Genomic DNA, 13,236 nt, shown 5'->3' with positions numbered 1-13,236 from the left:
CCTGCATAAAAGCTTCCACTGGAAAAGTCTTTTTATCCAAATTTAGATCTGAGCTGGGTATCTACAATCAACTGCTTTCCCTATTCCTTGTATCCAGCTCCCAGCTGAAAGATTAAAGATTACACATCCTGTGCCAAACCTCCTTATTGAATGTCTTCACATTTACAGTAGATCACTCTTTTCTTAAGTGCTGAAGGTTCTGCCAAATGTACGAAATGTTTTTTTACATTGAGATCACTAAAATCTGATTTTCCCAGTTAATAGTAATAGTCTTTGCATGATGTTTTCCCTCTGGCCCATTAGTCTGATGTGATAAATAACATGATATGACTTAAAAAAAAAAAAAGCTTGCACAAGCATAATCAAAGACATAATAATTTGTACAAGTACCAGAATTCTACAAAATACTCATGGTCTCAGAGTCTTCTCTGAAAAGAGATAAGCCATGTGCCAAAATCTACGGAAAGTAAAAAAAATGGGAAGTACCCTTCACAGATTCTAAAACCAAAAATCTTACATGAAAACCTGAGTTCAATTAAACATAAATCTTCTCAGATTCTAATCACCCCATTGTGTGATGTAATTCCTTTAAAAGTACATATAGTACTTAGTGCAAGTAGAATCATGTATCTGCATCAGAATTTGAACAGAACAGCACACTCAATTTTAACTATCAACTTAGTCCATCAGTGGCATTTGCCACTTTCTAAGAAAAGCAAGCCATGACAAGGTATGTTCATATTAAAAATGGACTAAAATTCCTGCACCTTTAGGGCTCACTCAAAGCTGGTACAACAATTCAGTACGTCCGCATCCATTTCAGACACTTTTAAATAGAGCAACCAGGTAGAACCGATATTGGACAAAGGTCCTGAGTACTGTACTAGGTATTAGATGTACCAAAAACATCCAGAAGACAAAGAAAAAATAAAAATATTGCAAAAAATCGGGTTCCCCCCCACCATAGGCAGGTTTTTAATACTACCCCCATGAAGAAGCAACATGACTGTAAAGCACCAACAATCATCTTTTTCCCTGTATCTGCAGACAGATTATGGCTTTATCTCATCTGGAGTTACAAATGGTTCCAAGTGTAAACATGTAACAGTGATCCTATTTATCCTGAATGGGATTAACTGATAGCCAGCATCATAAATTTAAACATTACACTATAACTTAAGACAGCTGGGATACATAATGCATCTGCTGGAGCCAAACAAATCTACAAGTCAAGGGGACGCACCAGCAGCACTGTACATGGTGCGCTAATGGAGAGAATCCTTGGGTTTGGTTGGACTGCAGGAGACACAAACCCCACCAAAATCACTTCTTTCTTTTTTAGAAGAGAAGTTATACATTAGCTGTGGCTAGATACTTCCGAGTCAAAAAAAAAAAAAAAAAAAAAATGGAGCTGTCTCCAACAGGATAAAATGAGTTGCTAAATTTTCTTAGTCCTATAGATACCTGAAGTGAATGAAGAGGGGGAGGGGAGAGTGTTTTCCAGCCAAGTTGGATGAGCGAACACATTAGCCCCATCACCAAACCCCTCTGAAACTGAATTCATTAGCTTGGTCATCCAAACTTGTAACAGAAGTAACTTTCATACATCTACAGTTCAGTTAATACAAACACTGCAGTAGCATCAACCAGCTCAGAACAGCCTACACCAAACAAGTATTTACACACCATCTTGGTGGGGTCCATCCTGCAGGTCCTTTCTGACACAGCTATATTGGTCACAGTCTGTGTAATCTCCTGGTAGCTTCAACTACAGAACAAAATCTGTTTCTTCACATTATTCTCTCCAAATTAAAATTCTCCTTCATGCTGTACTTACTAAGTTTCTTCCTTTTTTTTTTTTTTTTTTTTTTTTTTTTTAATATCCGCCGTTTTCTCTCTTAGGTGTCTACGTGAACCCTAAAATCCCAAGCTGAATGCAGCACTCCAGTTGAGTTTTCCCCAATTCCACCAAAAAAAAAAAAATGGCGACTTCATTGCCTCCATGCCAAGTCCTGTCAATGCAACCAGGAATTATGCTTTCCTTCCCACCACAATTATCCCCTCATTGATTTACGTTACATGCAATCCACCAATGACTCATAGACTTTTGCATCCATCTTTAATGCATTTCATTTTCCCAATTTCAGACCACTTTTCAAGATCCTTTGCTTTCTAATAACTGTCATCTAAAGGGCACAGAATTCCCTCTAGTGTAGTATCATTAAAAACAAAACTGTAATCATTTTGATGATAAAGATTAATGCAAACGTGCTACAATTGGTCCCTAGACAGTCATTCCAGTTTAATTTATCTGAAATTTATGATTTGAAATTCATTTTGCTGTGCCTCCCATTATAGTAATTTTTCATTATATTTCTTTAGTTCACATATTAATATAATCATTACCATCTTATTGTTCAGAAATTGCTTTGCCAAATTCCGTGCTTCACTGAAATACTCAGCCCTCTCAATTTGAATGTGTTCAGCTAAGTTGAATATTTTTAGTTGTTCTCTACCCATTTAAGACAGTTTTCTTAACGTATTATTGTTAATACTGACCACACTTGAACCTTTGTTGGAAGGTTTGTAATCTTTAAAATTCACAAATCAAGCTTGTTTTCTCTGGGTCATCTGTTATTTTATCACCCTTCCCATTAGTAAGAAGCCTGTACTTTCCCTTGTCACAGCATTTCTAGCATATTTATTGAACCTTTTAGCATCCCAACAAAACCATTTCCAAAAAAAATAATCTTGGTTAAAATATTTCATTATTTAAAAAAAAAAAAAAAAGGACATTTTCCTGATCTCAGTATACACAGCTTTCCAAAGACCATTTTCCCCCCTTGTATACACACTGCATACTCACTTCACCTGCTTGTACAACGCACATCTGTATGAACACATTCACATAAGCATACACATTCCAGCAACAAATCCTTCCAAACTTTAAATTTCAGTTTTATAAACAAGGGCTGAAAATGGAATATATACTGTAATTACTCTGCATTTAACAGTATTATCCTACCTTTTTTAAGCCAGCAAATCCTTCCGATTCCAGGAAGAAAAAGGCAAAAGGCATCAACACAAACAAACATAAATTAGAAAAAAGAGAAGCAAGATTCCATAAACCTGCAACAAACAAGAAGAAGGTTTATATTATAATTTTCTCAGGTTTAAAATGAAAGATGCGGCATTTTTCTCTTACATATAACAACGCAGTATACATACAAGTACTAGCAGAAGCCAGGTTTTTACAAATACATAGTTATATACAGGTCACTGCTGAGAAACACCCATTTCTCTGTATGAGCTTTAAACAAAAATTGAGTACCAACTTAAACAGCAGTAAGTTTCAAAAATCTTGGAGACAGACTGCAAACTCAGCTGCACTACTTCCACAATACCCAATTGAAGGCTCTTCAGATAACCATTTTAAAAGTTTTCAGGACAAAAAGTATTTTACTACTATCAGTGAATGTCACAAAATTCAGTCCTGTGTACTTACTTCCTCGCATATTTGTTCCAAGAGAAACTCAGACAAATCATGGATTTTAACACAAGCAATACACAAATGCCATCACCACCTTCAAATCACATGGAGGTATCATGGCAACAGCAACGGCAGCCCTTCACGATAAGATGACTGGCTCAATATGCTAGAGGAGAGCAGCGGATGCTGTTTATCTCAGCTTCAGTAAGGCTTTCAACACCATCTCCCAAAAATCTCCTCATAGTTTAATTAACGAAGTATGAGCTAGGTAAGTAGACACTGAGGTGGACTGAACGCTGGCTGAGCTTCTGGGCTCAAAGGGTTGTGACCAGCAGTACCAAGTCAGGCTGGAAGCCAGTCACCAGTGGTATTGCCCAGGGGGGTCAATACCAGGCTTAACATCTTCATTAGTGGTGACGGTGGGAGACAGTGCATCCTCAGCAAGTTTGCTGAAGATAAAAGATGGGCAACAGCAGCGGCCTGCCACTCAGATGAGCCTCAACAGGCTGGACAAACGGAGAGAGCACACACCAGGGACCAATCATTCAAAAAAAACATTTGTAGAAAAGGCCTCAGAGGTTCTGCTGGCCACCAAATCGAACACGAGCCAGCAGTGTGCCCTTGCAGCAAAAGTGGCCAACAGCATCCTGGGCTGCACTAGGAGAAATGCTGCCAGGAGGCTGAGGGAGGTGGTCCCTCCTCTCTGCTTAGCACTGGTGGCACACATCTGGAGCACTGCACCCAGCTGTAGGCTCCCCCTTACAAGACAGACGTTGCCATACTGGAGCAAGTCCAGTAAACGGTCACAAAGGTGACCAAAGGACTGGAGCACCCATCATACAAGGACAGGCTGCAAAAGCTCCAATTCTTTAGCCTTGAGAAGAGAGGACTTGGCGGAATTCATCAATGTATGTATCTGATGAGGGAGGGGAAAAGGAAAACAGAGGCCGACTCTTCACCGTGGTATCCAGTGAAAGGAGAAGAGTCAACAAGCATGAATTGAAAAAAAACAGAAAACCTACTTAAATGTAAGAGGAAAGAAAAAAAAAAACCAAACCAAAAACCACCCCCCAAACTTTTTCCACTAGGTGTAGTCAAACACTGCGACAGGTTGCCCACAGAGGTTTTGTAGCCTCCGTCCTTCAACATATTCAAAACCCAAATGGGTGATGCCTTGAGCAGCCTTCTCTAACTAACCGAGCTTTGAGCAGGGGGGGTCAGACTAGATTATTTCCAGAGGTCCCTTCCAACCTCAATCATCCTGTGATCTAGGTGAAAAAAAAAGTCAACTGACTAAAACTAGGACATCTGTAAGACACATGTGACATCTGTAGGAAAGGAAAAGGTTTAGAAGACAACCTGAAGTGATAACTGATCTCCATTAAGGGTATCTGCTCTATTAAGATTTTCTAAGCTAAACACTTTCTGAAGAGCCAGTTTCTGGTGCCTAAACAGGAACCCACCATCAATCATCCTATCAGAAGTTGTGCAGGATGCAGTGTTTCTTCTTTATAAAAGCAGAGGCTTACCTGCAATTTAGTAGCGAACAGGTTTAACTAGTGTCATTTATTATGCATCCTGAAAACACAGCTTTTATTTGGTAGCTGACAAAAACTGGCTTTGTCCTCCACCCTCCCCAAAACACACACATTTCCACAATTCTGCAAGACTAGACTCTCTCATCTGAAATCCAAAAAAAGAACATCCCCCACGATAAGAAAATTTGAACTAACAGCTTTGTTTATTTCTTTCTTCTCATGTACAGGCTTGTTCATTTTCTTCTTTGAAATTGTCCAATTTGGAAAGAATAGGGAAGGAGAGAGACATTTACTAGATGTCTGGGGAATTCATTATTGAGACATATTACTGTATTTAGTTTCAAATGTAAAATAGTTAGACATTATCTTCACCTACACCCCCTTGAAAAAAAATGCTTTCACCATATATACTTCCTTTTCCCGTAAAGGAAATTATTTAAATTTCAAGGAGAAATAAAAACAAGGGGGGAGAAGGGGGGGGCCAAGAAATCTACTTCTTCAGCAGTTGATACCACCAGGGCACCAGGAACCAAACTTAGCCAAATAAGCTACAGAAACAAAACAAGAAAATTCCAAAAGACACGTGAAATATAATACTCAATTGCTAAAGAAAACAGACTGCCTAAAGGTGGCTAAACTCCAGTTAACAAAGAGGGGGATTTTTCCTTTTGAATTTGCTTAGCCAGGAAGCTCCTGTTACCATTTAAGAAACATTTACACATAGCAACATCAGCAAGAATGTCATTAACGGCCCTTACTGGGGGGACATTACCTAAAGCACTCTGCATACCTCCCCCCCAAAAAAAATTACAACACCAGAGTTAGAGTAGAAATACTATTAGACAGGGGTAGGAATTTTATATCAGCAGTTTTCTCTAACTGAAGACAGAGAGCACATTCAGATACCTAATGCAAAGCTGAATACCTGGTCATCCTAACTTCAGCAGCTCTATTACATGTGTATCTACAATGTAAAATGGTGCTTAGGAGCTGCATAGTATGTACAGAGTATTTGAAGGGAGAGGAGAGTGGTGCACATCCAGGGTGATTTTTAGGAAGTTAAAATCCAGAAATGTACACATTAGCAGCTAAAGGCACCCACATTTACAGAAATCAAACTACAGAGCTACAGTGTGCATTTAAAGTTATGAGAAGTATGCACTGCTGTACTGCTCCTGACATACACATACACTTTCCTCAAAGTAAGGAACATACAGGGCCCTCTTCTTCCCCTACCATATTTCTTATCCTAATTTGATAGTTCAGAAATCAAATTAAAATAGACCCAGAAAAATAATTATTTCCTACTACACTAACTGCATCACAAATTGCACGAGAGGCTTCCACATATCAACATATATAAAAAGCTTTAAGCAGTCTGTTGGAATATTGTAAATTTTTTTTCTGTTTGTAGCGACTTAAGACTATCACCCATAAAACAAGTTAATAAAACATAAAAATTAAAAATCTCTTAGTCTTTGGCAAACAGGTTAGACCCACAGCAATTTTTTGACTGTCTTAGTCATGGCAGTTTCATTACATTTTACCCCCACCTGGTGGCTGTATCCAACAACACCACAAGCGAACATCCAGCGGTCAGAAGTATTTCTGAGCTTAGTGGAACATGCATTAGGTAAGAGTGTTTATACTGAACCCAGATAGGGGCTTTCTGCCTGCTTGCAAAAATTAGAGGCACATATTTTTTATTTTTCGATATGCTGCAACTCATGCTACAGTCTACATACAGTATAAAAAAACCTTAATATTATGGTCAAGTACCCTCGATTATATCTGTAACTCAGAAATCTAGCAAAACAAAACTGGTTTAAAGCAATACAAATCTCTCCATTTGATAACATTTCCAAAGCAGTAAGGAAACCGTACAGGAAGGTATACTAAACAGAGTATCCTGGAGATATGAACATTTTCTGAACTTGATGGCTTGTGATAGCACCAGCAGCTCTCAAAACTTGCACAGGTATTTCATAACTCCAAAAAGGTACTGACACTGCGTGGAACAGGGTTTTACAGAGCAGAGCAACACTGCCGTGCAACCCTAGTCCCTGCCACAAGAGGGCGTCCTTCCCCAAGCTAAGGTTTTGAAATCAAGCGCAAAGGTTTTCGTCAAGTTGCCGTTAACAGAAGCCCGCGGTCAGATCCAAAACAAAACAAAAAAAAAATTAAAAAAAAAAAAATTGCTGATGTTTCTGAACATCTTCTCTCCGGCTGTGGTACAGCTTGGTTTAGTTCAGCCACGTCTACCCCTAGGATAAACTCTGCAATACACAGTTAAACTTGGAAACACCAAGATGCTGAATTTGCTTCCCCGCTAGCCATTACTACTGGCCTTAGGAAATGTAAGTTATACCGTGCATGCACAAAGCTGTACTTTAAAAATATTATCACATTAAAATCAAAATATCATGGTCACTGGAACATTCAAAGGCCTTCCTATGTGCCAGCTACTTCTTCCAGCAGATTTCTAATTAATCCAAGTTTTCTCAAGTACTGTAGCAACTCCGACAGAGTGAAAATTTCCGAATTGGTTGTTATATAATTTTCATTCTCTGAAGTATTTTATTGTAGTTTTTCCAAAGCCAGTTCAGGCACAGAAGGAAGGATTATATCTCATTAATTTTTTTTCCATGTTTGGGAACAAAGAATATAAATCTGTCTAAGCAGCTAAATCTGTGTAAAAAATGAGAATTAGCTGGGGGTTTCCTTCCATGTAGGAGACATACCAAATTAGCAATACCCCACATGATGTGTGACAAAGCAGATCACAGAATAACTCAACTAGAAAGAACCTCAAGTCACGTAGCCTGATCTGCTGCTTAAAACAGCTAAACTGCAGGTGCAATCTGGTTGCTCATGGCTTCAGCCAGCTGAGTTTTGGAAAACTACCAAGGATTTAGCTCTCCCAGTCTCTCTGGACATGCTTTTCCAGTGTTCAACCATACCCACTGTGAAGAACTATTGCTTTATGCCCGGTAAACATTGCTTCTTGCCTCTCACTGTGCTCCAGAGAAGCTGGCTCTACAGAAACCCCTCACCAGTTGCAAACCCAGCTGTGCCCTGGCTTTTCTCATTTCACACCAGGCTACCAGCCCAGGAGATGTTTCTATACCCATCCTGGGCAGCTGATACTTCTGCCTTCTGAACACTTTCTTTTTGGTTTGAGCTCAGGCTCCCCATTAAGCCAAGTCGACCTCCTATAACATCTGCTCATTTCCTTGCAAACCAAGGTGTGTATTATGGTCCTTGAAGGTTATCCTTGAAAGTAAGCATCTCTCCTGGCTTTCTCTGCCCTCAGACCATTCTCCAGCAAAGACCCACATACACATTTCCTGAAGAGGACAAAGTCTACTCCTTCAAAATCTACTGTCTTTATTCTACTGTTTTCCTTCCTCACTTTTCTCAGGTCTTAAACTACTCTGTCACCACAGTCAGGGTCACTGTCGACCACCACATCTACAGTCAGCTCTCCTTATTCGTGGGTTTACCAAAAAAAAATAAAATTACTGTTCAGATAACACAAAAAAGTACTCAGTTTCAGAAAGATGACAGACAACAAGCATTATCTTGTCTTCACTTATCCACATTTAATTTGTTGTAAACTTCTTTAATTTGAAAAAACAAACACACACACCACACCACCTCTGCAAGTTAGGGATCTGGAAATCTATGAATTTGCTATCTGTGAGTATTCAGACATTTAGCAAAAAGTGTATATTTTTCAGAGAAACATCCTCCAAAGCCCGGTTACTATGTCTTGACAAGAACAGAAAAAGGACAGCACAGCTAACTTGTAAATTCTTTATTCCAGATTAAATAAATAGTACCTTCATTATCTGAAACAATCTTTCTCCGGCCAAATCTACAAATCGGTGGAAATAGGACATCTTTTATTTCCCTTAGACACATAAAGGTGTCCAAATTATTTTCAAATATTAGTATGCTTTATATATGTCACAGTTGTAAGCATGTTAACCAATATTAGAAAGTATGCAAAACTCACTCTGCCAAACATCAAGGTGTCATCGCTGCAAGTAGTATTTTTCCTCGCATCGTGTTTTCCTTGAAATAGTTTGTTTACATGGTGCCTCTTTACCACACTCAATACACTGATACTCTATAATTTTCCTTCTTTACAAATAAATCACTAGCAGTGAATTTAACTATCTAATCCCATCTGCTCATAGCTAGCAAGTTTCTTAAAGACTATTTCTTATTTTGAGAATAAGTTTGTATGTATTATCATAAAGAGACAGACATGAATCTTGCACTGATCCATGAGGAAGAAGTTTGAACAGTGTGTTTTCAAGTTAGCTTCTAGTAGCTCTTATTCTACATTAATATTCAAAGCAGTGAATTTGGTTTAAATCCAGCAAGTCTGCTCAGTTCTTTAAAACAAGCCAACAGAACAGTTGTGACAGACTTTTGTGATATATCACACAGCAGCAAAAAAAACTAGCCAATAACATATTAACAATTCAATTAGCATCTTAAGTGAAAAGGGAGTTATACGTTTGAAAAGTAAGAACATCCATGCACATATAATGAAGACATCCATTTTAATTACATTATGCTGAGTACTAACCATGAATTAGTGAGCCATTTAACCACTGAATATAGTAGTTTTGTGGAAAAGAAAGCAGGATCTCATTGCTGATTATTGAGAAAGGTAGAAGCAGGACTGCACCAGCTGAAACTGCTAGAGTGAAGGTGCTCAAGAACAGCCTGAAATTTAAAGAAACGTGCCACTGTTACCACCAACATGCTCTATTTCTATATGCTTACTACATTCTATTTCTATATTCTTACTACGATTTTTAAAAGCTGAGCAGCTTTTTAATGTCTAAAAAGCGAGTACAATTATACATAAATCCTTAAACACCAAACTGAAAATACTGGTTTTCTTTCACAAAGCTGTTATTCGAGTATCATCTCATAGCTTGGGGTTTTCTGACAGCTGTAAAGTCAATCCAGAGAAATTGTCAGAATTATTTAAAATATTTAAGCTTATTCTTTTTAGATCCCAAACACAACTTTGATCAAATGCCATCTTGTGGCATTAACGAGAACTGCATCCTTAAAAAAAAAAAAAACACACCACAACCAAAAACATTCTTACAAAACTAATCCAATGCTAGAAGAAAATCAGAAATAATTCCCAAAATTGCATGACCAAAAAAATATAACCTGAAATAGATCATTCCTACAACAGGAATGTCAGTAAGTTGCTTACTGAGATCTTACTTTTCCTTAACAGTCTACAAATACATTTTTCATTCACATAATACTTAACTTCCAAAAGAAAGTCTGGGTGACTGATTTTATCAAAAAAATATTACTATATTTTTTTCCTGTTTCTGAAATTTTTTTGGTTTTATTTTATTTTAAGATGTTTAAGAATTCTAAGCCAGAATTGTGAAACCTAACGCGCTACTGCCTTTCAAGGTGCTAACAGCAGTATGGCTTTGTGTTCTCCCACGCAACATATCTCTCCAGTCCTGACAATTACACTATTGCAAAGAAATATCCATCTGCATACATCTGAGAGTTAACACTTTTTGGAAAATAACATGCATACTTATGGAAAAAGAAAGCTTAGGCTGAAAGAAAAAGCAGCATTTTATATTTATAACACCACTTTTAATGAAAGGCTCTGATGGAAGTGCTGATCTTGTCTTATCCTCTTTTCCCATGAAGAACACGGTATTTAAAAATGGGTACTTGTATTTTAAAGCTAAACTAGAAAACAGATGGGAGAATAACAGTTAACAAGACAAAGTTTATTCTTTGAATACTGAAAAATTTAGAACCCAGGCTAAGAGCACCGCTCCTATGAAAATCACTCAATGTATAAGAGCCTCCAACTAGTCTTAAAAACATAGGAGAGATGCTCCTCTACTTAAGGGAAGAGCTTCAGAGCATTTACAAGAATACGGTTTTCTCTAGATCTGAAGTAGACCTTGTGGCAAAGTAGTATTTCAAATTCATAAAAAATACTAGTATCAGACACTACTGGGAGAAGCACACCTAAGATTTATATCATCTTTGTACATCTTTCAAGCTTGCCACAAATGCACAACTAAAAGTGAACAGCTTGCAATGTACTCGGCACTTTCCCAGGGTACAAGGCAAATCAATAAAAAATTCAATGAGCTCTCCTTCCAAAAGGATGACAGTACTACCACGGAAGAGCTAAGAACACTGTAATAAGCAAGTAGCAAGTCCACACAGTTTAGCAGACCACATAACTGAGAGGGCAGCAACAGCTCACAAATGTTCCGTAAATCTTCAGACATATTTAAATAGGAGACATAAATATCTAGCTTTACAAAGGAACAGGAACAGGAGACAGAGTTGCTGGCAGACCAACCGGTCTGGCAAGGCTTGTCTTCCACTTGTTATTCCTTTTTAAGCTTTTTTAAGATGATCAAATGCAGATGTCTACTTCAGGATGAGCTAATTTCTTTCCATAACCCATTACCTCCCTTCACAGGGCTTCCATCAGCTGCAGTGGGAACTTAAAACACCGACTACCCATATAAACACATTTTAGAGACCTAAACTCAGGTGCAGGTCTTGCACTGAATTCCACCTCTTGCATCAGGTTCACATGCAATATTCTGTCCAAATTCATGCCTACCAGGAAAATCACAGGTGAAAAAAAACCCTAGACAAAACTGCCTTGCCTCTTGTCATGCCTTTCATAATACAAGGTGCCACTTGACCAAATCTTTTTCTTCTGCCCTCTAGCAATCTATTTGCTGTCACATTCAAAATGGACTGCTCCTTATCTGGAAGCATACAAGATTCCTATCATAACAATATATTCAGGACAAAAAGGTCTGCAAAAGAGAGCTATACATACGATATTCTGTTAACAATAGCATCTTCATCCTCTTGCTCATCTGAAAATTAAAATACAGCAGGTTATATTCAATACTTAGTCATCCTTCTTCAGGCTAAAATGTATATATGTAGTGCTAATTTTGATTTCCAATTAAAATTTAGAATTACTAAAACAATTTAATAGCATGATTATTTTAAGAATGTTCCTACTAAAAATAAGTATTTTTTTTGCCAGTATTAAACTTTTTTCAATCAACATAACTACAAAGTTATTTCACTTAATTTAAATAGGCAGATCAAAACTTCTTGGAAACATCTCCCAGAGGGCTTTACAGTAAACAAGCTTCAGACTACTACTGTGACTGCTGCTAGGAACTGTCCTTTTGAACATCCCAAACCACAAGAGAGCAGGCAAGCTAGAGGGAAGTCTTAGGGTCCATACTAACTACTACTATAAATCCCTAAATAGATGTTTCATTGTCAGAATTTACGCATTTTTAAGACAAGAAAGCATACCCAGAACAGTAGTGATGACCATTCAGTTGCTTCCCCTTACTCATCCTCCTCCTGACACCTGGGGATTTGGGGAGGCAGGGGAAGGAGAACTGTTGTTCTTGTTTGTTTTGGATTTAAGGTACCATGGCTTCTTTTCTGGTATTTCACATTTTAGACCATTTTTGTTCACTTAATTAATATTCCAAATTTTTGAAATATTATCAACATATAACTCAGAGGTCAATCACTAGTATATCCTTCATTTATTCTCTACATACTTCTCTACACATATCTATCTGTACACAAATATACACATTTCTACATTTGAAATAATTTTAGTCAGCTTTTTTCTTTCAAGTCTCCCAGATTTTCTGTGAGAGGTAACTCAAATTTATTAAAAGTCTAAAAATAAATAAAGCCAGGTGTTTCAAGTTCTTAAGAGTCATGCACACACTTGAAATAAACATGTAGTCACTAACATCATACTATTTTCAAATTCTTCTTGGAAAGTACATTGAGTTATTGTTTCTGTTTATTTGATGGGAATTTCAGGGTGTTTTGAGAGACTAAGTCAAGGTCTCTTATGAATCATTTTGGCTAAAGAGCCTGTTGTAGAAACAGCAAACAGTTTGTCCTGAAAGAATTCCAGATGTGTTAACTCTTCAAACTTATCCTTTCAGGAAGATCCTAGCAGGCTACAAAGTTTGTCTACATAAATGTTCACACAGCTTTCATAAAGTTACGACAGCTGCAAAGCAGTTCCTCTCAGCTGATGAGATCAGCTGCCAAAAGATAATAAAAGTGTCTTTACATCCAACAGTGTTTGACAAACCCGCTCCTCGTCCCTGTTCT

At 37.7% G+C, this 13,236-nt stretch overlaps 1 protein-coding gene across 3 annotated transcripts in view; it reads right to left on the bottom strand.

Moving 5' to 3' along the window:
- Nucleotides 1–13,236, bottom strand: part of LMBR1 (limb development membrane protein 1) — a 76,870-nt gene that overhangs the window by 46,483 nt on the left and 17,151 nt on the right. The window contains exons 3-5 of one of the 3 annotated variants that reach the window (XM_055804274.1): nucleotides 11,909–11,948; nucleotides 9,629–9,768; nucleotides 3,026–3,129 (exon numbers count right to left, since the gene is read on the bottom strand). In XM_055804274.1, coding sequence (XP_055660249.1) covers nucleotides 3,026–3,129; nucleotides 9,629–9,768; nucleotides 11,909–11,948 — 284 coding nt within the window. Of the gene's footprint in view, nucleotides 1–3,025; nucleotides 3,130–9,628; nucleotides 9,769–11,908; nucleotides 11,949–13,236 lie in introns of those variants that run through there. The other 2 variants (XM_055804276.1, XM_055804275.1) reach the window with 2 other exon arrangements.

Source organism: Falco peregrinus, chromosome 5 (assembly GCF_023634155.1).
Source record: "Falco peregrinus isolate bFalPer1 chromosome 5, bFalPer1.pri, whole genome shotgun sequence".
In the NCBI taxonomy this organism is placed as follows: Eukaryota; Metazoa; Chordata; class Aves; order Falconiformes; family Falconidae; genus Falco; species Falco peregrinus.
The sequence above is the reverse complement of the archived record's forward strand: the minus strand, read 5'-3'. Positions and strand labels throughout refer to the sequence as shown.